The sequence below is a fragment of the Poecilia reticulata genome, chromosome 9, assembly GCF_904066995.2.
Source record: "Poecilia reticulata chromosome 9, P_reticulata-male-v2, whole genome shotgun sequence".
Taxonomy (NCBI): Eukaryota; Metazoa; Chordata; class Actinopteri; order Cyprinodontiformes; family Poeciliidae; genus Poecilia; species Poecilia reticulata.
In genome coordinates, this window is record NC_088838.1 from 20,835,513 (window position 1) to 20,863,441 (window position 27,929).

A 27,929-nucleotide genomic window follows, 5' to 3' on the forward strand; every position below is an offset into this window, starting at 1 on the left:
GAGGGATGAAGAGGATGATGAAGGAGGAGGAGATGGTACAGTAGAGACGAGGGCGGGGTTTTTTTTCCTCCTCAGAAAAGAAGCCAGCTACCACCAAGCAGCAGCAGCAGCAGCAGCCGGCGCATGTCCTGTAGACTCTCCTGACAAAACATGAGCTTGCACACAGAGAGAGGAAGGAGGGAGGAGAGAGGATGGTGATGAGGGGAGCCGCTCCTGCCTCATGATGCCATCTCACCTTCCCCTGTGCAGCCTGTCGATCCTCCTCCTCTAAGACTCTGCAGCCCATTTCTCCCCATCTCTACCCCAACATTATTACTGCGCTTTACTGAGCGGTCTGTAGCGGCGAGCTTGCTCTGGATCCATCCCCATCTGTAGCCATGTCAGACTCCGAGGACATGACGGAGTTCGCCAGCATCGTGGAGCGGATCGAGCGGGGAGAGGTGAGCCTCATCCCGATGATTTACGGCTCTTCTGACAGCAGCGGTCTGCCTGTCAGCGCCGGGGGCCGGCCTGCAGGCTGTCAGAGGCGGGAAGCCATGCTCACTCACTCACACCCATCTATTCTATTCTATTCTATTCTATTCTATTCTATTCTATTCTATTCTATTCTATTCCGATATGAGCTATAATTAGCCTGTTCTATTTGCTTAAAGTGGATAGGCTTAGCTCCTATATTATTTCCTACAATACACATGCATCTGCCTTTCTGTTCTCTTTAAATGTGCAGAATGAATTATTGTACTCTGAATTTATAACCATTTGTAACCAATTTATGTAGATTTATTTAACTGTACTAATTTGAACCAAGGGAAGCCTTTTGGCTTTGATCTGCATCTCTGTTGGGTGGGTTTGCAGTCTTGACAGATCATTGACTTCCGCCAATATGTGGGAGCAGTTCTTTTTCAGACAGAGGTGTTTGCTGGTGTCCACATAGAGCGAGCTGCTGTCTTTGCCCACCTCAGACTGGCAGAATGAGCCCCAATGTGTGTTTCTAGTCAGCTTTGAGGTTTATTCACGCGTGCATGGAGCCGTGAGAGAGAAAAAAAAAAGAGCAGGCTGTGTGGGACTGAATCACCACCACAGTTTCTGTGATACAGAAAAATTTATTACGTTTTGCGTAATCTCTCTAACAACATCCCATATTTTTTATCTTAGCAACTTTGTATACAATTTATTAGAAGTGTTTCTGCTTAAACAGAGCTGCACTTAAGTTATTCACACAACTCGGTTGCATGATGTGGAGGTCACTCAGGCATTTGATTAAATATGCGTGCACATCAGTCCTAGACGCACAAAGTTTGAGACCTTTGTCTATAATCTGTTTTTTTTTATGTATTGTGCATAAATGAGGATTTATTTTACTGCACATATTACTGTTAAAATTGCATATATTTAGCACATTAGATGTTTTGGAGGGCTTTTCTTATTGTAGCTATGCATTTTAAGGAGAAAAATACAACAGTATTTTCACTACATTTGCTTGAAAAGTAGCGTCATACATACCCAAAATACTAACACATGTTAAACTACGTATTGTAGTGTTTGTTGGCATAAATAATATTTGAAGAATATAATTAACCTTTGCTATTTTTCATACTTTTTAAAAATAACTAACTGCAGTTTAGACAATATATCAAAAGACTTCAGAGAAGAAGAATTCCCTTTACCCGACTCTTCAGAAACATGAGGACTGAGACAAAGGGATAAAATATGACAAATTGGATTCTGGTGCAGCTCAATGTGACCAAACCACACACTCCTCTCACACATTTACATTTGTGATGGTAGAGCAGAAAAGGCCTTTTCTGGCACGCTTCCTGAACAACCAGATGGGATACAAATATCATCTAATGGTTGCCATGGAGACTTGGTGCCCCCCCCCCACCCCCAAAACACTTTCCCAAAAAGCTAATGCCACTCCTTGCTACAGCAGTTTGAGAAACGTTTCCCTTTTCTGAAGTAAAATAACTAATCTGTAAGGATGAACCCAAATGAAATAGAAAAACTTTAGGGATTTTTCCTTGACAATAATATGATATTATTTGAGCTTCTACTTTTATATGCTTTATACATTTACAGTACAAGTTATTGTATTGTAGCGACCATTGGCCTGATTATTTCAACAGTTTTGAAGGAGCTTGGAGGAATTGGTGTAATCAGGATGTCCCACTGTGAGGCAAAACTGGAGCACAGGTAAAGGTAGAGCAGGGGGACTTTACTCAGCCAGCTGGCAGATCTCAATACAAAACCTCTTTTGTGATGGAGAGAAAAGAGATACTGTCTGCAGTATTAAAGAACCACTGACCTACTAACACATTTCTGCTTGCTAAGGACAAAGAAAGTAATTCCACCAATGCTACGGATACTTTCATTGCCCTTTGTGACTTCATAATTAATCATTTTACTCCACCCTTAAAAGAGACTCAACATTTTTTTAGGTTGTCTAACCAGAACTCTGTCACTTTAAAAACGCTTCATGTAAAAGCAGCATAGTGAGATCTACATAGATGTGATAAATTATTCACATGATCTGAAACAATGGCAGTGTAATCAGTGTAACTCTCTGACCCACAACAAATATTGGGAAAATTTGATCAGTCTATTTTGTTAAATGCAAACATAGTTTGGATCTGATCAATGGAATCCCAGCTTGGTGAACAATTTCTTTTTAGTCTTGCTAAGTACTTCTACTTTTCCTCTTGTGCTACATATAAAACCTTTATTCTATAAATAAATATATATTCAATAAAACATACTTTGCTCTATCCAGAGTATATGATAATTTTAGGATTTTTTTCTATCCTTTCGGTGCTTTTCTTTTTTTATTTAAATTAACTGAATCTGCATAACCAAAAGCCAATTTTTTATTATTATCTTTTATCATAACTCTGTAAAAACTGTAAAACAGTAAGAAATGTGTTAAAAAATTCTTCTTTAGGCTAATTTTCTCTTAAAAATATTCCTTTCTGTACTGAAATTGAAATAAAAAATTGGCTTGTCTTTTTATTCTAGCTAAATGCTCTTGTTTATTAGAAATTTTTAGAAATCACTTTTTAGAAAAGATGCCGTTTTTTGGAGACTATCTCAATCATTTTATGACTGAGATGGTTAAGTTCTTCTTATACAGCAGGGTTAACTCAGGTTATGTGATGGAGTCATTTACATATCCCCTGTTTTGCAACGTCATACAGGAAAGTAATTCAATGCTGTACCAACGTATTTAAATTATTTTACACAACCAGAAGGATTAGGTGGCCAGAGACCTTAACAGAGCATGATTCATATAACATGAGTTCATACAAAGGTAGAACACGAATTTGTAATTTCCCACTTCTGTTTTGGTGTTCCTTACATAATAATAAAAAACAGTATCCATGCTGATCAAGTTTTAGATCATCATGGATCTAAAATGGAGTTTTGAGAATTGCTCATTTCACAAAGCAACTGTATTTCAAAGCTTTTGCTAATAGATACATTTGTCTAATGTTTTGTCAAGTTTTTCTGAAATCATTTTTTACCTTGAGAGGGGAACTGGTTTTATTCTGTTAGTGTTTTTTTCCCCCATTTAATTTTAGCTCATCAGACGTGGAGAAAATTATGCACAAGGTTAAACCTGCTTATCTGTGCAGGTGTGACTAGGAGCAAACAAAAAATAGAAATGTATTCAAATATAGTTAAAAGATTATTTGAATACAAAATGTAAATTTGTTTCGTAAAATGATTAATAAGACAAGAGAATCCCTGGATTCCAGCGCCAACTTTTATTACAAAAAGTAATAAAAGTAAAAATAAAAATATTTTATTTTATTTTTTCTCAGTTCAATTTAATAGATGAGGGTTAGAAACGGTGTGAAGAGTTTTTGTTTGGAAAAATGTCAGGAAAATTGATGCAACTCTGAATTTAAAGGAGGAGTGTCACTGAGTGGAAACTTGTATTGTAGAAATTCATCAAAGCAACAAAGAGGGCGTTTAATCGGGTTTTTCCTGAAGTCAATAAAAGCAGCAGCAGTAGTCTCAGTTCCCAGATCCATCCCCCTCCCTCCTGCCTGCCTCTCATATCCTCCCTCCCCCGGGCTGCACTCGCTGCGGCAGCGGAGTAGCTGCTGATTCACCCCCGGACAGCCGGCGTAGCTTGGCGTCGCGTGGCGTGGCGTGGCGTAGCGCACCGTCACTCTTTATATTCACGCTGCCGTGGCTACTTGGCATCTTCCCCCTGCTCCAGTCAGGAAAGTTTGCGACGGTTTGTCCTGGACTAATTGATCGGATAAGGCGTTTTTTTTTTAAACCCTCAGATAGAAAGGGAAACAAAGTAGAAAAGAAAAACAAAGTAGTCTATTTTATTTATTTATTTTTGCCTCATCATGACCGCGGAGATGCGGCGAAGCAGTAGTGCATTTTCGGTAAGAAGATAATGTTTGTTTCAGTCATTGTTGAATCAGCCTGTGGCTCTTCTGCCTGCTAAAGTTGCAGACAGACAGAGAGCAGGCAGAGTTGTCCATTCATTGTTGATTCGAGTCTTTGTTTCGTCTGTATTGGGCTTTTCTTCCGCTTTTTGTGGGCAGCTTTGTTTGTCTTTCTGTCATTAAACTTCCTTTATCCTTCTGGGCATTGTTGCGTTAACACGCTGGTTCTGTGGCAGCTTGGTTTGGTCGCACCGTCTGAACCAAATTAACAATCAGCGGCTGGTTGTTGGACGCTAGAAGTTGGCGTGCAGCTTTTAGAATGACTTTCTTATCCTCATTTTATGTTAAAACGTGAGATACTGAAGCGGGTATTTGTGTTTCTCTATATTTAGCCAGGGTTAATCCCGTGTTATGTAATCTGGATGATTGGTGTAAAATATGGATGGAATTGCTCGAAAGGCGATACAAGCATGAAACTTTGCATAAATGTTTTTTTTTTTAATTTAACAATGTTGGGGAGTATAGACGAAAAATTATTATAATTGTCTTAGCAACGGTCTCTTGGAAACCATTTTATTATGACCAACTGTTTACACTCATTAAAAAAATTAAACTATTAGCAGAGCATAATTTATTGATGAAAATGCAACCAAACTATTTTCAAATTTTATTTGGTTCCAAATGAACATGGTGATGACTGTTGTAATGCTGTCAGAATCGTGGGAAGAACATGGCAAATGGTTGTTATGGAGGCTTTCTTTGTGAGAAATTGAGGTCACTGTGACAATGGTATGTCTTTGCCAGAGTTGGACTTCAAGATACTGAAATATTATTTGTGAGATGGTTCAACATCAGATTTTCAAGTATTTCCACAAATACCCAATTGGATTTGACTTTGGACTCTGAATAGACCATGGATGCCCAAGTCCAGTCCTTAAGCTTTACTGTCCGGCAGCTTTTACGTGCCTCCTCTCTAGAATCAAACGGCTCATCAGCATCTTTTTACCTCTGCAGAGGCCTGTGAGCATTCATGTGATTCTGGTTTGTAGAAGCAAGAATGCATCTCAAAGTTGCAGGATGGGACATGTTGAGGACCGGATTTCAGCTCTCCTGGCCGAGACCACACATGAATATTCTCTGATGTAAACTATTACTCTAGACATGTGCTAATGGGTGTTGTATGAATAGAAATCCCCAGAATGCAAAGCTACAACCACCATGTTTCACATCTGTACTGGTTTTCGGCCACATTTTAGCCAAAATGTACATCTTGGTGTTTACCAACCATCAAACACATTTTTCATCTTCGTTTCCCCAACTTGGCTTGACTTTCCTTAATTTCTAACCAAATACGTTTTCATGATTCTGTGTGTTGGTGACTTGTGTTCAAGATAACATTCCCATTGGGAGTAAACTTCAAGTTTTAAGCATGTCTTATGGTGGAGACGCTGTTGGTAACGGAGTTCTCCGCTGCCAGGTCCCGATCAAGAACATCGAGCGGGAGCTGATCTGCCCCATCTGCAAGGAGCTGTTCACCCACCCGCTCATCCTGCCCTGCCAGCACAGCGTCTGCCACAAGTGCGTCAAAGAGCTGTTGATGCTGAACTATGACGACTCGTTCGACGCTGGCTCCGAGAGCTCGGTGCCGGGCAGCCCGAGGTCCAGGGTGCCTTCCCCCTCCATGGAGAGGCTGGACAGGCTTGTCAGATCAGGTGAGTTTAGGCGGTAAGGAAGGCAAATTGATTAAATTCTGTGGCTCGAGTGAAAGTTTTTTTTCTTTGTATTCAAGGAATGGGATTTACAGTTGAGGTGATTAGTGTTGGGGATCCAGCGTGTTTAGTTATTAATGGGAGCTGCTGTCGGGGAAACGGTGCTTCGACCTGATTAGCAGCTATTTGAGCTGATGGAAATTAATAACCAGACCTTGGGAAAAGATGGGTGTTGGGTCATGTTTATCGGCTTCCACTGAAGTCAAAATTACTTTTTCCACAGTAGTGTTGACTTCCTGTTATTCTGTTCCTCTTGCAATTTCCTTTTGACTTCAGCTTTTAACTCTGCTTTCAAATCACATGTAGTTCAAAATCATATTTACTTTATAGAAATGTACATAAACTTCCAGGCTGTATTTACTAATGAGCGGAAACGGGCAGTGAGAGTATTTTGTGAACAATAGGCAAATTTTTAGCTGATGCAAATGACTGACTGGTTCAGAGTGAAAAGGCTTAGTTTGAGCAGCAGGAAGTAGGACAAGTATTTGTATTTAAATGTGGTGCAGACACAGCCCTCCCTCCTGCTCTTGTCCCACATAAACTGGAACAAACTTTAGAAAACTGTTAATTTCAGTCAGCACCACTTCTAATCTCTTTCTTTAAAGGCACAATGGAGCAGAAAAAGGAATTTGATGGGCTGCTGGGTTAAAGTGCAGAGACGAGATCTGCCTGCCTCCTGATTGTCTCTGTCGGCCGGTTTTCACACACCTGCTGGGAAATGAATGCCTCCTGGTCATTATTTTTTTTATTTTGGGAATAAAAGAGTAGCTGCAATTTTCTGTCGCCTTCCAATCCTTCTACAGTTGTACGAAATGTATGTTTGCTTTTTTTTTTTTTTAAACTTAAAATTCAGGGTTGGTTGCATGCACGAGCGGTGCATGCTCAAATATCTTGATTGTCCAGATGTATGATGGGAATGAGGCCTTTTGAAATGAATGAATGTACTTTATTAATCGCAGAGGAAAATTCCCATCCAAATTCACATAAATCATCCAAATAAAACTGGAACAAAACACAAAGCTGGTCAGCAATTAAAAGTATAATTAGGCTGGTGTAACTGCAAGAAATAACATTTAAAGCTGTAACCCTCTATTTTTACGACATACACGTCGGATGGAAATTTAAATCTTAATCTAAAGTGTATATATATAAAAAAAATTTTAAACTAATTCTCTGGATAATTTATCATTGTATAACTTGTTCCTTGTTTCTATAAATTTACACAGAAATTACCTCCAAGCAGATTCAACAATTTTTGGTTTGATCGTCTCTGACCTGATGTGGCGGTCAGGTCAGAGACGTGCCGGTCATAAACTCGAGACTGAATTCTTTCTGATCCGTGAAAGCATCATATTCAAATGCTACAAGTTAAACTAGCCACCTTTGAATCTACGACTCGGTCTTACCAGTTAACCCATCGGTAAGGTATTCAAAAAATAATTGCAAGGAGGATAAATGGTCAATGAAACCATTTTAAAGACTTTATTTTCTATGACCTGTTGAAACGTTTACTGTCCACTTGGGCTCCTTTGTCTTTTTAGTTTTCAACCTCTGTTGAAAACGTTCAATCAGAAAACATCTACAGACTGTTTAAAACTCAAATATATAACCATGTTGACTTATAAAGTGTCAGTATAACAGTTTCAGAGTAACGACTGTCACACCTCTGCTTGCAATAAAATGATCGTTTACTTATTGCAGGAAGTTTAGAAAAAATATTTTCAAATGCTGTTAAACCTAATAGAGAAATTAGAATAATGTAGAACTTCCCTCAGGAGGTCAAAGGTTTACAAGAACCGATAAGAAACCAAACTAAAAATTCAGATCGATGAATCTGTTGTGCCTTACTTTCCAAAAATGTCCCTGACTATTTCAGATTTGACGCGCTGTAGTTATGAACCCGAGATGCCACGTTGCCATAATTTATCATGAGGAACTTGAACCAGAGGAACAGAAATCCCTGGAGTACAGTGAGGTGAATTGCTTTCAGTAAGTTATTCAGCCTTGGCTGAAAAAAAAAAAACAACCTCTGCATGCTTTCAAACTCTCATTCAGAGCCTGCTTCAGCAGCCTGAAAGAGCTCATTCTTCACAGACAGGACTGCGTCTGTTGATGCAGGAAATGATCAAATCCTCCTTTTGGTAAACAAATGACACAACTTGCTGGTACAACTAACTTTGTATTTGATATTTGTTGTCACTTTTTCTTAACTGGGGCTTTTTAAATAATGGATCTTGTGGAATTCCCTCTGTGATTAGTGGTGAATTTGCTCACGTCTTAAACGCATCTAATCTGCAGATTAAGAGGCTCAGGTTCTGTGGGATTGGGGTGTTTTTTGCTCAACTTTAAGTGGACTACTGGCTCAAACTCACAAATGGGGAGACTTGTTCTGCCCCCACTCCTCGGAGATCAGATAACGTGTAGCCATAGTGATGCGACCTGCCTGTGAGGAATGAATGAGGGATTAGATGAACGGAGGGGAAAAGACTTAAGCCTATATTTGTCACTAGGCAGCTCGGACAAGATGTACTGGGAAAGAAGATGGTGGTCACAAAAACCTTTTCTTTTTGACTATCGTTTAATTTTTATGATAAAATGCATCAGTTAAGATAACTTGGGTTAAATGTCATTCAGATGTTTTATACAAAAAAACTGAATTGCCCAAAATTGAGAGGTCAAAACTCTTGAGTGAACAAATCCAAAAAAGAAACTAGCGTTTACTGAACAGTAAGAAACATGATGAATTTATCTCCATAACTGATAAGTTTCAGGTGTGAAATAACAATGGCTATCAGCTGTATATAATTTAATTAAAAAGGTAATGGTTAGGCTTTTTGTCTGTTGGGTAATATCTAAAATCTCTGTTTTGAAAGACTTTCAGTTTCAAAGACCAAAGTTTAAAGGCCTAACATAAGGTTTCCTAAACAAAGATGATGTGAGGCTTTACCTTGGTCTTTCTGGTTGAAGGACAAGAAAAAGCTACAAAGATTCTGGGTTTTTCTTTTGTTTTTTTCACAGGAACTGAGCCCCTTCATGCTACTGAAAATGTTTCTTCCAAGATGTTTTGACACTCTGATGTATTCTGTAGAGAATTGTAATGTAGGAACAGCAAGACACAAGGTTATTTATTTGTCACCGTCCCTGCGGACGGATACTTTCACATTAGGAGTATCTTTCAGTTTCTATTCCTGAATGTTTATTTAATGACTTAAGAAACCAACTCTTGTAAATCAACACAATACTCTGCATGTTAACTGGTCATTTGGCTGCAGAAACTGGCATTTAAAAGCAGCTTCATAACAGAGCTACACAAAGGATTTTGTGACAGAAATTAAATTAGTTCCAAGGAATCTATGGCCCTGGTTTTGACTAGAACTAAACTATAGGGGAGAAAATGCAATAAACCCTCTAGTGCTTTAGTAGAATATTGTGTACTGTCTAAATATTAGCCTCTCAGATAATATTGGTTCACATTGATTTTAGGTGGATTAGTTATGACTAAATATCAAAATCAGTATTTCGAAAAACGGCTTGTAGGTAAAACTAGTCTTGCAAGTTTTTTAATCGCTGTCGGACTCTTCTGACCTGATTCTTAACATAAAACATGTTTGTGGTGACAGTATTTTCATGTTAAGCCCTTAAGCTTAAAGATAACCAATTGGAATTAAGCGTTTGTTAAATATACTTTTATTCACAACCTGTTGTCACATTTTGTTTTCTTGCCTTTTCCTTAGTTTAAGTTTGCTTATCCACTGTAATGCTTCTACCAGCTGGATTCACTCGTCACTTTCACATCATGTATCATTTCATTTTTCTTGTTGGTCTCATCTCACCTCTCTGTTCATTGCTTGCAGCCGCAGGGCGAAGGTCGTTGGGAAGTCGAGGTAGACGCGGGATCCGTGTTTTCAGTAGCTATAGTAGTGAGTACAGTGTTGCCATAGAACCCCTGTAAGACCCTAATTTGGTTGAACCTCTGCCTCTACATTTCCAACTTTACCTCTCAACACAACCATACAAACCTCACTCTGTCAGATGGAAATATAAAGGAATATTTATCTGTAAAGAGGCCAGCTTGATAAGAGGACCGTTTCATGCTGACAAACGTTTTAAAGCAGACAGAGGCCCTCTGCCAAAAAGAACACAAAGGACCAAAATTGGTGAGGAAGTTTCCTGGGAGTTGATCTAAAACTGGAATGTGTGTTCATTGGCTCGACTTCATAAATCCTGCTGGCGAGAAGAGTTTTATTGAGAAGGATTAATGTCGTTCTCAATGTAAAAAGATAACGGCATAAAAAGTTGAAAGCCTTAAGTATGTTTAAGCTGTCTGAGTCTCAAGTATTTTATGGACAGAAACGTGTTTGCCCTCAAGCTCTTTCTCTTCAATCCCAAACCTGACAATCATACCACAGCTAGTAAAAAAAAACAAAAGAACGTTAAAAATGTAGACTAAAATAATTAGTCTGCTGCTAATTATTTTATACATTTGAGTTTTTAGATTAATCAGACTGATGACTAAGAAAACAGACTCAATATCTACTTTGTTGATGCTCAGTTCTTGTTGGGATCAGGAGTAACAAGCTATCCAAAAAAATATATTCACCTCTTAAACCATCTTGGCTGATTAAATATGCCTTGGAGCGTAAATAAGCTTTAAAAGTAAAAGAAAATTGAAAATGGGTAACAAAGATAATTTTTGGATTTGAAAATAAAAACCAGCTTTTCACAAAATTACTTGGTCAGAGTCCGATGCCATATATTGCCAAGTGTTGACTCACCCATCCATATCAATGACATGAGAATTTCCATTCACTTCCGTTCGCACATGTACATAAAATCAGGACCGAGGCAAGCAGACTGCCTCTACAAGCATTTATGAAAGAAGGTGTCGCTTTAAAGTCTTTGGTAAACTTTAACGTAACACGAAATGCCACCAATTTTCTGCAAAGACAAAAACTATAGACCTCCAGGGATTGGAAAAGTATGACAGAAATGTAAACTTTTTTTTTTTTTTTCTTCTTTCAGATAAGTGATTATTATTGAATAAGAACCAATTCAAGGAACTTTTGTTTTCTTGATTGTGGGAAAAATCTCCTGGGACAAATTGTCCCTTTTCAGACCTGCGATGACTTATTTTAAGCTCTTTCTTCAGCTCTACAAAATAATTCATACATGGATATTTTTGCTTTAGCCATATTCTGTCTGCAGTCTATTTACACACTCTGTCCTGAGTCATCATGCGGTCTTAAGACGCCCATTTATTGATCACCTTTCCAGGATAGAAATGGCCGTGGGGTTTATTAGTTACTCTAAATAAGGCTTTAATCATCCAGTGACATCTGTTGCCATAAAGTGCAGTTATCTGTAGGAAGGTTTCAGTACATAATTTGCTCATATTCAGAATTTGCCACCTTCTAGTCAACCATCCCCACACAGTCACCATCTCACCTAGCATGTACATGCCTACACAAATCAGTTTGCTGCTGCTCTGTCACAGCTTTTTACTTTCCTTCAGCTCCACCTTGTTCCCGCAGAAGTGCTGTTTGAAGTGGCCTCTTTGTGTGTTTGGCTTACCTGAGGAGTGTTTGATTTAATTTCCAGGTCCCAGGAAACGAAGTGGAAATACTGGCTTGCAAACTGAGATAAATCCAGCACTCCTCTCTTCCCCTGTCCCCCAAAAACGTGAAGCAATATTTTGATTTCTGTGTGTTTACTGACTTAAGTTTGCTGGCTTTCAGTGTGGTCATACTGCTTGTGTCTGTGATGTGATCTTGTGAACGGTTTGTGCTGCTGCCTTGTTGTGATGCTGCAGCAGCATCAGTAGCAAGATGGGTGTTGTGCAAATCTCTTGAAAGCTCTGCTGCTTCAAGAGATTTTTGGTGTTGTATTGAACTGAACCTTTGTTCATTTGCTTGACATTTATATCTATAGCATTTTACTACTTGGCCACATGGTTATGTTCTGTTAAGATGATTTTTATTTTTCCAATGGGAAAACTCATTCAAATCACTGATTGCACTTAAAGTTAGGATCACTTGCATTGTAGGTGTTGGATGACTTGAATATATTTTTAATTAGCTGGTAAGTTTCAATCTTCATCGATTGCAGTCTTCATCTGATGAATCCTCACTAATGCTCCATTCTTCCCAGATGGTTTCCCCTTCTGTACTTTTTTCCTCTGGATGACCTCTGCTCCCTGCATTGCCTGTGCTGGTGTTTTGCTCCATGTTTCTGAGCAGTTGTCATTGTGGAAATAAAGCACAAAGGGAAACATGCAGAGGCCCTATTTGTGAAGGCTGCGCACAATGGCATTTTGGCCTTAAGATCATAGCTGGTATGTCACCCCCAATGATGTAACGACCCAGAATCTGGCACAGATGAGGTCTCGGATTCAACAAAGACCCCCATTTGACTCTCATGGAAACTATTCCCTTCTTGTAATTCATTACATTGATGCTCGCATGTCCAAATAGAGCCTCTGACAAGACTGGAACCATTATGGCCTGAGGGTATGAATCCAAATGGCACTTGACCTTTACCTAATGCATGGGTCTCTGCTTTCCTTCAGGTTCAATCTCATCCCCGGGCTGGCGCCGAGGGTCTGTGACTCCCCGGGTCACCGCCATCCCGTGCCCCGGCTGCCAGCATGACATCGACCTGGGAGAGCGCGGCATCAGCATGTTGTTCCGTAACTTCACCCTGGAGAGCATCGTCGAGCGTTACAGGCAGGCTGCCCGCGCGGCCGTTGCAATCATGTGTAACGTCTGTAAACCTCCAAACCAGCAGGAGGCAACCAAGAGCTGCATGGACTGCAAAGCTAGCTACTGCAACGAGTGCTTCAAATTACACCATCCCTGGGGCACACCCAAAGCCCAGCATGAGTACGTTGGTCCCACCACGAATTTTAGGCCAAAGGTAAACGGCAATGCTTCTTGTGAGATGTGATTCTGTGAAGGCTGCACATAATTTTTTTTCTGAACAGTTTTTGACTGCCAGGGTCTTGGATCAGTTTTGAACAAAACTTGTGGGTTTAAAGCTAACACTCTTTAAGTGTTACTAATGTTAAAAAAGCTGATTTTAACTAGCAAAAATTAAACTAGTATTGAGTATCTTTATTTTATTTAAATTTTTTAGGTTTAGAGAACAAACATGAAAAATACCCCTCGTGATTTTTGTAGTCAGTATCTTTTAAATTTGAGTCTAAAATATGGTCTTCTCAAATGGAAACTTTGTGTGAAACGACAGACAAATGCATTGAATACTAGCGTTTATTGCTAACTGTTAGCCTCGCTGCTTGAAGCAGCAATTAGTAAATTTTACTGCTTCAGATAAAATGCAAAGGTTACCCTGTAAGGATGAAACTTTAAACGATTCATAGACTTTTAGAGAAGCTAGATTTTAATCAAACAGTTCAACTTAAAAATGCTTGACCTCTATGGGGGACCTTGGCATTTAAAAATGCAGTTTCATCTCTGTGTATTTTAAGATTTTTATTATTCAGAACTTCCTACTACTTAAAGTTCAGATCCTCTTCCTGTTTCCCTTCAGCTCATTTTTGATCTGTGTTGCTTCAACCTTGCATGGAGTTATCTGCTCTCCGGCCGACTGTTTCATACATTCTTCAGGTCTAATTTTAACTCCTTGTTTAAATGGATGCTGTAACTCTATAGTAGGCAGCTGTGTGCAGCACTTGTGCCCCATACGACTTCCTCAGACAATAATGGTGTGATATGTTGAATTTCTCAGGTGCTCATGTGTCCAGAGCACGAGATGGAGAAGGTGAACATGTACTGTGAAGTCTGCAGACGGCCGGTGTGTCATTTGTGTAAACTGGGAGGGTCCCATGCCAACCACAAAGTCACTTCGATGAGCAGTGCTTACAAGATCCTCAAGGTACAAAGACAATTTGCTTTCCTGAGAGAGAGAAAAAAAAAAAGGTGGAATAAACTTAAATTGTTTTTCTGCTTTGTATTTGGGAGTGCTTCAAAAACTTTCCCCAGATAACAAAGATTAGTCTGAGTGAGTCAGTGGTGATGTTGTCATGGGCTGAAAAACACTTTGGACTATTGATATTTTTACAGTAAAATCCTACATGTTGGACCTCCTTTGTTACAGGGGAATACATTCAGTGCATGTGGTCACACATTACAGAACTTCCACAGTTGTATTTAACTTGAGTTTGATCAAGTGTCGTATAGAAAATCTCATTTGGAGCTGGTATTTTATCATCCCGTACCATGAATCAGCAAGTCGCTGGATCTTTTTCTCCTGTTGTAATATTAATGCTTGACGTATACCTTCTGTGTGCACCAGACTGCTGATGATTAACAGACTGTGGAAACTGAAACCCAAGTGGAGAAACATCAGATTTATGTCCCCAGCATAGTTCATTCTTGTCCCTGTTATATTTTTCAAAATGTATGGATCTCCCTAAGAATCCAGAATTCAGATTTGAGACTTTGTTTGCTGCGGCTATGAAAAAATTCTGAAAATTAAACCTTAAACGGAATGGTCTTGGTTTAAAAATATGAAATAGTTGATTAAATCTCTGGTGCTATTCAAAGCACGTTTACTGCAACCCTGTGTGCTTGTCTGTGTGGCTGCAAACAATGCATTCTTACATATTTAATGAGACCATTTGTTCCTCATCATTCTGCACACATTGTAACTTCAGAATAGATTGTGTATCAAATGATCTGAGTGGCTCTGGAAACCTCCGTCAGCGAGTTGTTTTGGGTTTCTGCTGCTTCGAACACTAATGCATTATGGCACACTCAGGAACTACTTACAGCTGCTGCTGCTGCTGCTGTGAATTGTGGGATGGGAGGTAAATATTGATCTCACCCAAGACTGCACAGGATGAGTGTTGGCACAAACAGAATTACACAAATGAGATTTTAAAGTGGTTCCATGTTTAAAGCATTGGTAAAAATATACTTAAATGTATGTTGTTCTATAAGTTGTTTGAAATGAAATATTCTTTAAATGCTGCTGATCTTTTGTCTCCCTAGGAGAAACTAGCGAAGAGCATCCATTATCTCATCAGTAAAGAAGACCAGGTCAGGACTCAGATTACTGAGCTTGACCGGCTCATCAGTCAGACGGAGGTAAGGGAGAGAGGACGCTGACTCATGCTGCTGCAACTCCTTCATTCTCTGCTCAGGGTTTTTTTTAATTGTACTTGACATTCTGAAAATATTTTCTAACATGTCTTTTTATGCAGTTAAAAAATATAAGTTAGTATTTCCAAAAAAGGGATTTGGGGAAATTCATGAATATTGATGCATCCTATCAGTTGGTCGGATAATCTTTGTATGAAGATGAAACTGACGTGTAAAGAGGAATCCAAAGCTCAGTTTGAACTCAGTTTCTTTAGACTACCTTTTATATAAAATGCTCTACCTTTTTCTCTTTGAAGTTGGACTTTTAGTACTCATCCCATCCTCTTAATATATCTGAGCACAATAAGAGCCTTTTGGGATGCTCTTGAGTTTCAAAATGAATTAAAGCTGTTCTGTGTTGGAGACTTCAATGCCGTAGTCTTCAGAATATTTGGATATAAAAAGGGGTTGCAGTTATCAACCTTTCATTTATCTTTAGCATTTTTTAAATGTTTGTTTTTTTTATTTTGGGGGTTTAAATTTGTTTTAATTTATTTATTTTTTTCCTGAAGGAAAACGGACAGCTTGCAGAGCGTGAAGCCAACGAACATTTTGAACGTCTGTTTGAGACTCTTCAAGAAAGAAAATCGGAGATGCTGAGATCCATTGAACAGTCCCGTAACAGACGCATAGACCAACTGAAAGGCCAGGTAGAAAACATCTCAATATATGTTTGGACAATTAAATTAAACCTGGATAATTTAATTGTACGAAACCAATTGAGGCGTTTTAATACGTTTAGAAACCACAGGTTTTTATTTGTGTTTTTAGAGTATGCATTTTCATTTTTTCTATGCCTTGCTTCTTTCTAATGTTTGCAGGTGGATGAGTACCAGGGTATGTTGGAGAACAGCGGCCTGGTTGGCTACGCCCAGGAGGTGCTGAAAGAGACCGATCAGTCCTGCTTTGTCCAGACTGCAAAGCAGCTCCATGTCAGGTACACAGCAGAATATTATTGCCAACTGGATCGATTCAGAAAAATGATCAACACTCTGGTTGGCAATTGCACGAAGGATCTTCTGCAAAGTTAAAGTAATATTACAGCGGTGTTTAAACAGCTTAATGTTGCAGTGCAATGCCTAAAACCAGGGAATATGTCAACTGCATCTACTAAAACAAAGTAACTTTTAATTTTTTTTTTTTCATGTGATGCGATGAGATTGATTGACTTAACTTTTTTTTTTAAATGGTTTTAAAAAAGTCCTACTTTCATTTTTGTGAGCTTTAACCTCTCTGCCCCTTAAACATGCATATAAATTGTGGAACGGAATATGATCCATTAAACTTGGCATGCATTTTAAATTGGCATGCAGAATTTGAGTGCATAGCATTTGACTCCTGTTAAACGTTGCATGCAGAAAGGCCTATTCAATATAGCTTGCATTAATTTACCCAATAAATATTTTGTGCAGATCTTATGGAATTTATAATGCAACCAGCTGAGCAAATGGAGAAGTATGTATCTAACCGAAAATAAAAACCCTGCTAGACTATTGACAATAATGCAAAAATCTACTAAAGACAGGTGTGTTACTTAACCTTGACATTGCAGACAAATATGGCAACAAATCAAATTCTGCAACTAATGTGTGGCAACGAGAGTAAATGGCTAATTCACCATTTCCATAAAATGGGCTTGCATAAATTCTTAACGCAGTAAAAAGACACTTGACTACATAAGATCTTGCATCCTCTCGTTTCCTCTCGACCTCGTCATCCTCAGAAACTCGCATACACTCTCACATTAATTACATCTTCTCACACAGACACACAACTCCATTTATGCTCTTAACAATACAGCACTAATTCACTTAGTCAGACATTCCATTTACTTTATCACATATGGAAACACATTACAACTGAACACATCTTTGGTTTTCTTTTGGTCAAGATTTAGTCATGTGGATGAACATTTGGAAATCTGTTATGGCCTCCAAGTCCAGGGGCAAAACTTGTGCAGATCCAATGGAATAAAAATGCTTTTAACTGGAATGTCGCAATGTATCAAATCACAATTATGATCATAGCTACAATGCTGCCAACATTTGCAATCCCAAAGGCTGCGCTTAAAGCACCATGCATTCAGACGGTGATGGCCAATCATAATTGTGGCCAGAAGGATAAACTTTTATACCAGTGCCAGATATAGATACAAATTGCAGATGGAGTGATGGGGCCATTGTGATGATGTAAAACAGAGGAGAGTATGACTATTATTTTTTTGTTGGACGTCTTTACTTGTTCTCCTGCTGCTGTTCTGAGCTGAGTTGGGTGGGTTTATTTTAGTATTCAGCCTATTAAAGTGGTTACGTATGCGACTGCGATGTGTTGGGAACACAGTCACGTGCACAGAAGGGCACGTAAGGAAAGCTTTTTGCTGCAGTGGCCCATCAGCGCTGAGTGTTGCCGTATCTCCTGCACTAATCTTCCTAATTAATCTGCTTTAGCAGCTTTGGTTAATCTGGGAAAGTTTTCACTCGGGGGAATTACAGTGGAGAGTTTAGTTTTCTTGTTAAAGCTTTCATTTAGTTTATAGTTGGTCTATATTTAATTGCTTAGACGACCCCAGTCCAGAAAATGTGAACAATCATACCTCATGCAAGATGGCCTCTTCAGTAAATGTCTGTGTTGATTCATTTTAATGTTTGTGGGATTTTTCTTGCTTGCTTGTTCTTCAGGATTCAAAAAGCCACAGAGTCACTAAAGACCTTCCACCCTTCAGCTGACCCTTGCTTTGATGAGTTTGTGCTGGACACGTCCAAAGAGGAAACATTGCTGAAAGAGATATGCTTCGGTGGAGGTATAGCCACTTTGTTGCATTTTCTCTGCTTAAATTTTCAGTCTTTGTCTGCTTGTGTAATGTTTCTGTCATCAAACTTAAATTATAAAAATGCTTAATTCATAAATTTATATATTTTTTGTCAATGAACATGCAGCTCATTCTTGGACAACTCCAAAAAAGTAAATAAAATAAAATGTAGTCTTTTTTGTGCGTGTTCATTGAGCATGTGGACACATTCCCTGCACTCAGCCTTTTGGTTCATATAGTGCTGTTGATGGCCAGAACAAGTGGTTTATAATCGCCTACATGTCACATGCTCAGCTGTGAAAGGGCAAAGAGGTCAGAGGTCGTCTAGGGTAAGCAAGTTGAGCAATGGATACAATGATGGCAATATGCCATGCGCTGTGCTTTCTGAAGAAAGAACATTAATGATAAATACCCTCATTACATGCACATTTAGAATGGAGCCCATTGACGTATTCAAGATGCAATAATTATATAAACGGAAAGCCGTAAACAATTATCTGTTCAGATGAGTGCGTTTGAAATATTATTATACTGTTTTAGCAGACAGCTGGGGTTAAAATTATCCACTGCCGACTCCTATGTTAATTGCACATCAGCAATAAATTTCCAAAACCCTCAAGAAAAGTCCAGAAAAGATTGAAATTAATTATTTTGTCAAGTGTGTGGGAGATTTTTTTTCCCTTTTTTTTAAAATGTAAAAATATGCTTAAATGGCCTTTTAACTCCTCGTTTAAATGTTTGTCCAAAGCCCATATTTTATAACTAGTTCAGTGGCAGCTGTCTGAAGTCTTGAAATTCAAGTCTTGAATGTATGTAGGAGCTGTCTCTGTCAACATTGATGTGCATCAAGCCAAGATTTCTAATTGCTCTCCTCCTCCCTCTGTCTTAGTTTGATTACAATCAGAAATGCCTTTAGTCTTTATTAGAGATGGACTAAATCTAAATTGGTACTACTTTTTTTTTAACACCAGGTAGCTGACTAAATCTTTTTTTTATGTATAAGTGTTGCCTGAATTAGTCCCAACAGTCTTTAAGGGAAGAGTTTAGCAGATTTAATGGAGCAGTTGGGTGGCAGCTGTATCGACGTTGCGCTAATCCATACAGCCTGCAGGCCTTTGCTGCAGTGACTCACTCTCTTGTGTTCAGAGGGGAAATATGCTCTGGAAGCTTTCTTGTGCTGCAGTAAATGAGTTCAGGTCTTGGTGGATGATGCATCAGTAAACACAGGACTGCTGCATATGTGGAAGAGTGCGCCATGCTAGGAGTTTTTATGTCTGGACCTTTTTGTTGGGTTTATACAATAACAATGATTTCGATCAGTGATTTTTACAGAATTTCTTTTTCTTCATGGAGATTGTGTTTCCATGTCTTCTGGTTCTGTGTTTTATGATGGAGAATGATTAATCTACTCTTAAGAGCCCGTGAAAGACTTGAACTTGATTCTCATTTGTGCTCCTTTTCCAATTCTCACATAATGTTTGTCAAGATAGTTTCACCAACATCCTCAAAACAAGTCTAATTTTTTAAAATCTGTATTCAATATTAGATTGGTCACAACCTTGTTCACTAATTACTCATCTACAAAAAAGACAATCCCTCTAGCCTGGAGTTTGGTTTTCAGAATTATACCAATTAACTCCAAAATGAGAGCCCCAGCTTATGCAGCTTTAACTGATTTTGCAAACAAAATGTGAAATCAAAGCACATAAATGTATAGTGGATTGGCAATGGTGCTCTTATTGTATTATGCTTTTCAAAAGTTAATTATTTAACTCTGTTTGAAAATGTACAGTGCCTTTGAGAGCAGGCTACAAAGAAATGTTTTCCAGACAGATTAGTTGAGTAAATCTGCATTGTTATAGCTTTTTAAAAAGCAGCCACCGAGGATTTGAAAAGATGTTGATCAAAAACTGAAATATCAAACGAGTGAGAACGTCGCTCTGACAACTTTTAGAAAGTTGGTGACCTTCCAGGTTAGTGATGTGAAGTGTAATGTGCTGAATTTTCCCTAAAGTTTGTTTGATCTCCAACGTCGCAGTATGACAAATGAAAAGCAAAAGACAGATTTTATAGGGGAATACTTTCTCACAGCACTGTAGAGAAACCATAAAGAAATTAAAGGGCTGTAAATGTTTTTAAAGCTACTGTGAGGTGGCTGTTTCTTAGGCAAGCTCTACTTCCTGTAAATGGAGAAACATTTGAAATGTGTGGAAAGGTCAACTGGGAGGGAGGAGAGGAAGACTGTTGGTGCGCGGGGTGTTTCTACTTCCAGGCAGCGATTCTGTAAAAACCTTTTAAGCTCCATTAAGCCAAGGCCTCTTATCCTTTCTGCTGAGTGGGAAGAGATGATCCAACCCAATACGTTTCTTAAATTAGGACGGTTTCATTCTTGTCGAAGTTAATAATGAAGGGCAACACTTCACATTACAGGAAAACTGTTTCATCTCTGCTTTGTCTGAGACAAATTTCAAGAATATATGTAAACATGTTTTTTTTTTTTTTTTTTTTTTTACATTTACCATTTCATGTGTAGATTTAATTCATTCTTTTTCCTCCCCTCTCGGCCAGTCCCAGACCCCCCTCTGATTGACTGGTCCCACAGCAGAGTTTACAACGAGGCCTCCATCTGCTGGAGACTCTCTGAGGACCACCTACCAACAGATCACCATGTTCTAGAGTACCGCAAGTACGTTGAATTATAACAATCATACAGTCACTCCACGCGTTATAATGGGAAGAAATCTTAATTCCATCATCTTGTCTTTCAGACTTGGGGGACAAAGCCGGTCTCCATCTCCTGGGAATGGAGAGGACAATGGCGTTTGGAGGGCTACAGACCGGGTGTATGGGTCCAGTGCTCTGGTGCACGACCTGGAACCTGACAGTCGGTACGCCTTTAGAGTTCGAAGCTGCAGGAACTCCATGTTCAGCCCGTACAGCCCAGAGGTCTCCTTCCACACTCCACCTGCACCTGGTAAGTTGTTTTTACCCTTTTCCACTTTTTTTTTTCTACATGGAAGTTATTTTTGAAATGGTTTCATCTCTATTAGAGAATCTTTTTTTCCCCACTTAATGTAGTCGAGGAACTGTGTGTGTATGCATTCTCTTGATAAAGTTGGATTTCGACTTTCATCATTGAAAACATGAGACCGAATAAAAAGATCCACTCAATTTTCTACTAATATTTGGTTACATCACACTGAATAGCAGCTTCTTGCACCAAAGAAGTGCTGGACAACTGTCATGCCATTGTGTAGGCCATAACATTTGTGTTGAAACATTTTCTTGGTTCAATAACTTCATTTTTGTTGGAAAGAATTTTTATGAATCGGTGACTAATTTGTCAATTTCACTCTTGGAATTAGAGAAATAAATTAATTAGTTTTTCGAACTGCACCTTTAATCCTGCTTGCACAATGTGCTTGGCAATATTGAAAACAAATTCAAAACGCTGACAAAAAAAAATGTGACAAACGAAACAAAATCTTGCATCAGAAGTCTTCAAAATCGACTTGAATTAATGTTTTATTCATGTTTTAATTTGAGAAGAACCTGCACTTCTAAAAATAAACTGTTGCAGAGATGGAAAAATGTAAACTGAGTAGAAAAATCTATTACTAAAATCCCTCCCCAAGCTCAGTCACTTCAATAGATTGTTGTTGGTGTCAAATTCATTAAAGGGCAAACAGACTACTGGAGCCACAGTCCCCCTTTGGTGGCCTCATTTTGGCCCAAGCAGAAGCAGCTAAGCTCCTTCTCTCTAGTTTCTGGGAGCAACTAGCAGCATTGTGGAAATTTATTTTCTCCTAAAAAGATCACACGATAAATTAGTTTGGTAACACTTTATTTGAAGGGGGGTGAATAAGATTGTCATGACACTTTCATAAACATGACACGACACCTGACATGAACATGAATATTTCTGACAAATATTTGTGATATTTAACAGTCATAAATATTTATGAAAGTGTCATTACTATTTAAACTTTTTATAACAGTTACCTAATTTTTAAAGCACAATCAGCAATAATTTTATAACAAATTTATATTGGTAATTTCTTGGTTAATGTCCAGTTGTCATAACACAGACATTTTGAATGTCAACTTTGTATTAAAAGTGTCCTAATTTACCGAATGTCGCTTTATGACAACAGTCATAAATATTCATGTTCATGACAGGTGTCATGTCATGTTTATAAAAGTGTCATGACAGTCTTATTCACCCCCCCCCTTCAAATAAAGTATTACCATTTGTTTTGTTTCTAAATATTTAATTGTGTTGGAGTGCCCACAGCAGGAGGTAATGAAGCAGAATGGCTTTTTTTTTTTTTTTTTTGTCCTAAGTTGGTTACCATGGTGATTTTCTAATCATTTTCGTTGTAGCTAAAAGCAGTGCAGGTCATGTTTGTGTGGGAGAGAACAGTGTGACAGCTTGGAAAAGCAAACTGCTGGCACATCTTTCTTGGCATCGTTTGCACTTGGAAGTAGATTTATCCAAAATCTACTGAAATTCACTTATCTGGACTTGAATGCAAACTGAACAGATTGGAATCCGTCCAGTATAGCCGCTTTTGCACTGCACGGTACGGAACGGTTCCAGCCCTGTTGTGTTCGCATTACACTGAGGGCGCCATCGAAGCGGTACCGGACGTCATTATTTTAAACAATGGTTTCGATGTAGCGGCCGGCTGTACTCGTTCATCAGCGAGTAAACGGAGGAAAAAAAAATCCTCATCATTAGACCAGGTGATTGCACTATATTGAGACGAATCCACTGCTAATTAAAACTAATAATAAACGTATTGAAAATAGCACTCTTTACAAAATAAAATGCAGTTTAGTGAGACCCAGCTGTCAACAGAAAATCAACGTCTGACTCCATAACAACCACCGGCCAATCAGCTGCTGGTTCTAAGCAGAACCGCTTGGCCGGCACGATTGGAACCACAGCTCTTGTGGTTCCATGGGGCCGGGTGGAACCGGTCGCAAGTTGTAATGCGAACACGCTCGGAACCGTTCCGTGCAGTGCGAAAGCGCCTTAAGTTACCTTCACTATTGTGCCTCTGTTTTGGTCTGGGTATGTTGGATTCAGATTTGTATAAAAATGTGTAGATTTATTGTGGACCTTTTCAGACACGGTCACCTCCCAACATATTTTGCAGTAATTAAAATATTAAACTTTTTCTAATCATATCATTTAAGTGCATAACATACTGAAGCTTTGATTATGTGTGTATTGTATCAGAATTTTTATTTTTTTGGTGCAACATATTTTACTGGATCGTTTCTTTCCCCATTTCTTAATATATTAAGAAAAAGCATCTTTACTAGACTGCTGCTGACCCAGATTTATTCCATATTTTATTGGGGATAAATAAGTTATATATTTTCCTTCAAGCATTTACTGCTTAGTTGTTTGCTTGCAGCAGTCTTGCTATTTAAGCTAACCTCAGTACTGTGGCAGAGCTGCTCTTTACCCCTCAGCTAGATTCATGTATTGTCGTTTACATGCCCTAGTTGGTATAAGGACTTCCCAGATAAATGCAAATGGTTTGGTTTTGGCTAAAGAAGACTTGAGGTTGCGGTGGGATGGCTGAGTGAACATGTCGGCCCATGTGTCCTGGATTACTGTAATCATGGCCTTCAGCCCAAAAGCTATTTATAGACTTAATTTAATTGTAACCAGATGATGTATGTAAATGGAGCAAGAGATGAGAGGTGGCCATTCTGTTGGTGCATAGACCTTTAAAATATTTTAAAATGGTGTCATAGCGCCCTCTTGTGTTGGTGTCTACCACTTGCCTTTTCAAAAGTCCCAACTATTTAAATCCTCAAGGTTTCTTCTAAAATTAACAATTTATATTTTGACTAATAGGACTTTTATTCCTGAATTCATTTTTTTTCTTCCCCTAACCATCTCCATCTCCTCCTTCTTTCCATTTGCAGTTTTTAACTTCCTGTTCAGTGACAAGTGTGGATTCAGTACTGAGCGCCTAATTTTGAACAATCGACGGGATGCTGTGGAGAGCATGGCGGGTATGGCTTTCCTCCTTTCAGCAGAACGTGTGCAATCCGGCAGCTACATCGGTCTGGACTACATCATTGGGGACACGGGCATCTCCCAGGGGAGGTACGGGGAAAAAAATGCATAAAACAAAATGCTTCATTTGCAACATCAGCATGTTCATTAAGGATTAGGGGAGTCATGTAATTGCTCTTGTGTCTGTTCACAAAATTGTCTTCTCCAGACACTACTGGGCCTTTAAGGTGGAGCCTTACTCCTACATGGTTAAAGTCGGCGTGGCTTCTGATACCAAACTGGCTGAATGGTTCCACAACCCAAGAGACACCAGCAGTCCAAGGTATGTGCTAAACAGACAAGATCTAGGTAACAAACGTAAGGAGTTCTACTAAACGACTAAATCTGCGAACATAATCCTATTTATGCAAGGGAACTGGTGTGAACTCATAAAGAGCTTACTCACAGACACAGCCTACCTTTCACATTGGATCCACTCACGTTAAACCAAAGAAAAACCTTATTTTGACAATTAAAATCTGTGGTAATTGCATAAGGTGATGAACATTCAGTAAGTTATTGGAGAAGAATTTGATTTATATCGGAAAATCATGCGTGAAGAAAACTTTGACTCCAATCTTTTTTTTTGACAATTTACTGTCGGAAAGGAGAACTGTAAAAGACATCAAGTTGGCCTCTAAATTAGGTGTAAAAAATATTCATCTGCAATGGGTGTCGCCTTAAATGTTTTAATTTCCCAATTTGTATAATTACAATAACTTTTGTGTCACAAGCTCAAGTATTTCAGTACAACTTGGTGAAATGTAAGGATCTGTTGGGTCAAAAGTAAAGATGTGCTCCATGTTCAGTGCACAGGAATGTGACCGTTTCTGTCCATGGCATATTCTTTAGCAAAACGCTGACTAGTCTTAGCAGCCATTTATTTAAGGGTTACTTTAAATAAATGGTCCTCTGTTTTTAAAAAGCTCACTTAGGATATACTTAAATGAGAGAGGATCATCCTAAATCTTTTTTTCCCCTTTCTCCAGGTATGACCACGACAGCGGACATGACAGTGGCAGCGAGGATGCATGCTACGAGCTCTCCCAGCCCTTCACACTTATCACCCTGGGCATGGGTAAACTCTTCATCCCCAAGGCCTCTTCTTCCTCCTCCGTTTCCAACGCAAATTTATCATCCGGTGACCCAGGCAACCGTGTGCTTCCCATGCCGCAACGCCTGGGTGTATGCTTGGACTATGACGCACATCGGGTGTATTTTTACGACGCCGACACCATGAGGTGCCTTTTCGAGAGGCAGGTCGACTGTTCGGGAACGATGTTTCCAGCTTTTGGTCTCATGGGCAGTGGAAAGGTCCAGCTGGAGGAGTTCATTACCGCTAAAAAACTGACCTTCTGAGAAAGAATGGAGGGAAGATGTTGATGCATTAAGACTTTAATAAATGACCTTTTTCTTGGGTATTTTTCTGTGAAAACTTAGGGGGTATATTGTCCTGTGAGGGTAAAATTCAACCATTTTTCTTAGCGACAGGCCAGTTATCAGCAGGGCTTCCCTCTCCCCCCCTCTGTGAATCAGATAACTGCTCCAGCATGTCCACATGCAGAGGTCTTCAAAGATTGATATGAAAGGTCATCTTTGCAAACCAAAGTCACTGTATCTGAATTGTCATTGACCTGCTTTTATTTACCAGCTAAGATCAGCTGTTACTGAACTGGCTACAGAATATGTAGTCACTTTAAATATTTTAACCTGAAACAACTTACACTGGAACACTGCTTTATTATTCTAGATATTTTCTTGTTTTCTTTAAATGGTTGGTGGTACTGTGTGAAGGTGGCAGCAAATGTTTAGATGCTAGAGGATACGAGGGAAGGTTGCTGCTAGTTTTGAAGCTAGCACCTTTGTGCCTTTTTTTTCCTCCCCCCCTCCTTTTTTTCTAATAAAAGTTGATCACAGAATTACACAATTGTTGTATCTACCAGTTTACTCTAGTTTATCACTGAAAACACTACTAGTTTCAATGTTGGCTGTTTTGCACATGAGTAAATTGATGCACATAATCTCTTGCTTTCATCACTGCGTAGTTTTTTTTTTTTTGTTTTTTTTCCCCATTATCGATAATTGCGAGCACAGCGGTAAACAAATGAATGTCTTGCATTCACACACAATTTGTTCTTATATTTAATTATGTGACCGTCACTTTTTATTATTGGCACAAAACATTAACTTTAACTTGTGTGTTGACCAGTTACCAAAATCTGCTGTATTTTATAACTGAGATACCATGAACAGCCTGAAACGTTTGGCTATGGTGCTTATTCAAGTGCAACACACAGCTTTGTCACCTCACAGCCTTTTAACAGTTTAAAGGAAGCATTTATTCAGGTTTGTCCAAAAAGTGCTATCACAAAATGGTACCTTAATTTTGGTGCGCAGCCATTAGGTGTAGCATGTTAACCTCTTTACTGTTCAAGTTTGGCTGTTGTGGAGTAGTTGCTGTTGAATTTTAGGGACGCATCAGATGGACTAAAAAGTTTGTTTGGACACCACACTTCATCTGGTTAACTTTTGTTTTTATGTGCCTGCACTTGGGTTGGTTTGTACATCTATGTATATATGAGATTTCTGGAGGGTTAGGGTAACCGGTTTGTGTGTGTTTTCTCAGGTTTTTAGCCCAGATTTGGGTCTGAAGCTACCTACCTCTGTCACTCTGCCCTGGAAAACCTTAACTGCTGTCCCTTTCCTGAAAGAAACTTCTTGAGTTGATTTATATATCCTCTTTTCTTTGTAATGGTTTCAAAATTTTGGTGGGGTAAGACATCAAGCTGACATTTTATTATTATTTTTTCTTAATGTGAATTTGTTTTCATCGGAATAAAGTAAATCATAAATGTTTGGGTGTTAATGTGCGAAGATGTTGGCCTGTTCAGCTGCCTTTTGTCGAGGTTTTTTTTTTTTCCAATGTAACAAACTACTTCTCTTCCTGTTCAGTGTTCTTTAGACTTAATCGAATTTTGGCGTAAAATGTTATTTTATCTTTTCTTTTTTTTAATAACTGATTTCTCCAATTTCAAAGAGGAATATTCAATTAGTGACAGTGTGTGTATTTTGTCCCATGTGTTTTGCATCCGTTTTCACTCCAGTCCTCACAGACCTAAAATCATATCAAAATGTACACAATCTCTAAAATCTATGCATTTAACAATTGGCTGAAAGAGTTCAGTTTTATTCATACACAGAATGTATTGATCACAGAACAAATGGCTGAATGTTCTTCTATATGCAAGATTAGTCAAGAGTTGCAGCACATGTCATAATGCTTAACAATGTATTAGACTTTAAATAATAATGCACACTGTATATTGCATTTGTCATAGATTTGATCCTTAATGAATGCACAGATTGGCTCCATGCTTAAATACAATGTTGCACTTTAGTGATCTGTAGCACATCTGCTCTGCAGGTGTGTTTAATACTAATGATGTGTGTGCAATGGCATCAGAGGGGCTGTGAGACTGAAGAGTGGACGCCTGAGCCTTTAGTCACAATTTGCACTGTCTATAGGCTGTTTAGCGGTTGTAAATGGGCTTCTTAAAGAAGAAAATTTTAAATGCTTCTAATAGTGTCTTCTTCTGAGATTGGATGTGGTGGTGAATTTCTGTGTGCATAAATATAGTATGTAAACATAATTATAGAAAGGATGTTTTTTTCTGTGTAGGGGATAAAGTGAATAAAACATTTCAAATCAAA

At 38.7% G+C, this 27,929-nt stretch overlaps 1 protein-coding gene across 6 annotated transcripts; it reads left to right on the top strand.

Annotated features, from left to right (window-relative positions):
• On the top strand, nt 1-27,929 carry trim36 (tripartite motif containing 36). Of its 6 annotated transcripts, none has more exons than XM_017306857.2 (14): nt 1-440; nt 5,881-6,115; nt 11,771-11,851; nt 12,738-13,084; nt 13,916-14,062; nt 15,181-15,276; nt 15,843-15,980; nt 16,152-16,267; nt 18,009-18,130; nt 20,708-20,825; nt 20,908-21,113; nt 24,086-24,269; nt 24,388-24,501; nt 25,208-27,929. In XM_017306857.2, the coding sequence occupies exons 1-14, from the start codon at nt 378-380 to the stop codon at nt 25,575-25,577; spliced, it is 2,337 nt and encodes a 778-aa protein (XP_017162346.2). In that variant the 5' UTR covers nt 1-377; the 3' UTR covers nt 25,578-27,929. The 6 variants fall into 6 exon arrangements, with proteins under 6 accessions (XP_017162346.2, XP_008416646.2, XP_008416648.2 ...); XM_008418424.3 differs by lacking the exon at nt 11,771-11,851 and adding an exon at nt 10,027-10,092 and having other exon boundaries at nt 2-440; XM_008418426.3 differs by lacking the exon at nt 11,771-11,851 and adding an exon at nt 10,027-10,056 and having other exon boundaries at nt 2-440.

Bases quoted from the DNA above. Each gene is read 5' to 3' on its own strand.
- trim36 (XM_017306857.2), top strand. From the start codon at position 378: ATGTCAGACTCCGAGGACATGACGGAGTTCGCCAGCATCGTGGAGCGG. The intron at 11,852-12,737 runs GTGAAGCAATAT...GCTTTCCTTCAG, and splicing joins TTCCCCTGTCCCCCAAAAAC to GTTCAATCTCATCCCCGGGC. The intron at 15,277-15,842 runs GTAAGGGAGAGA...TTTTTCCTGAAG, and splicing joins GGCTCATCAGTCAGACGGAG to GAAAACGGACAGCTTGCAGA.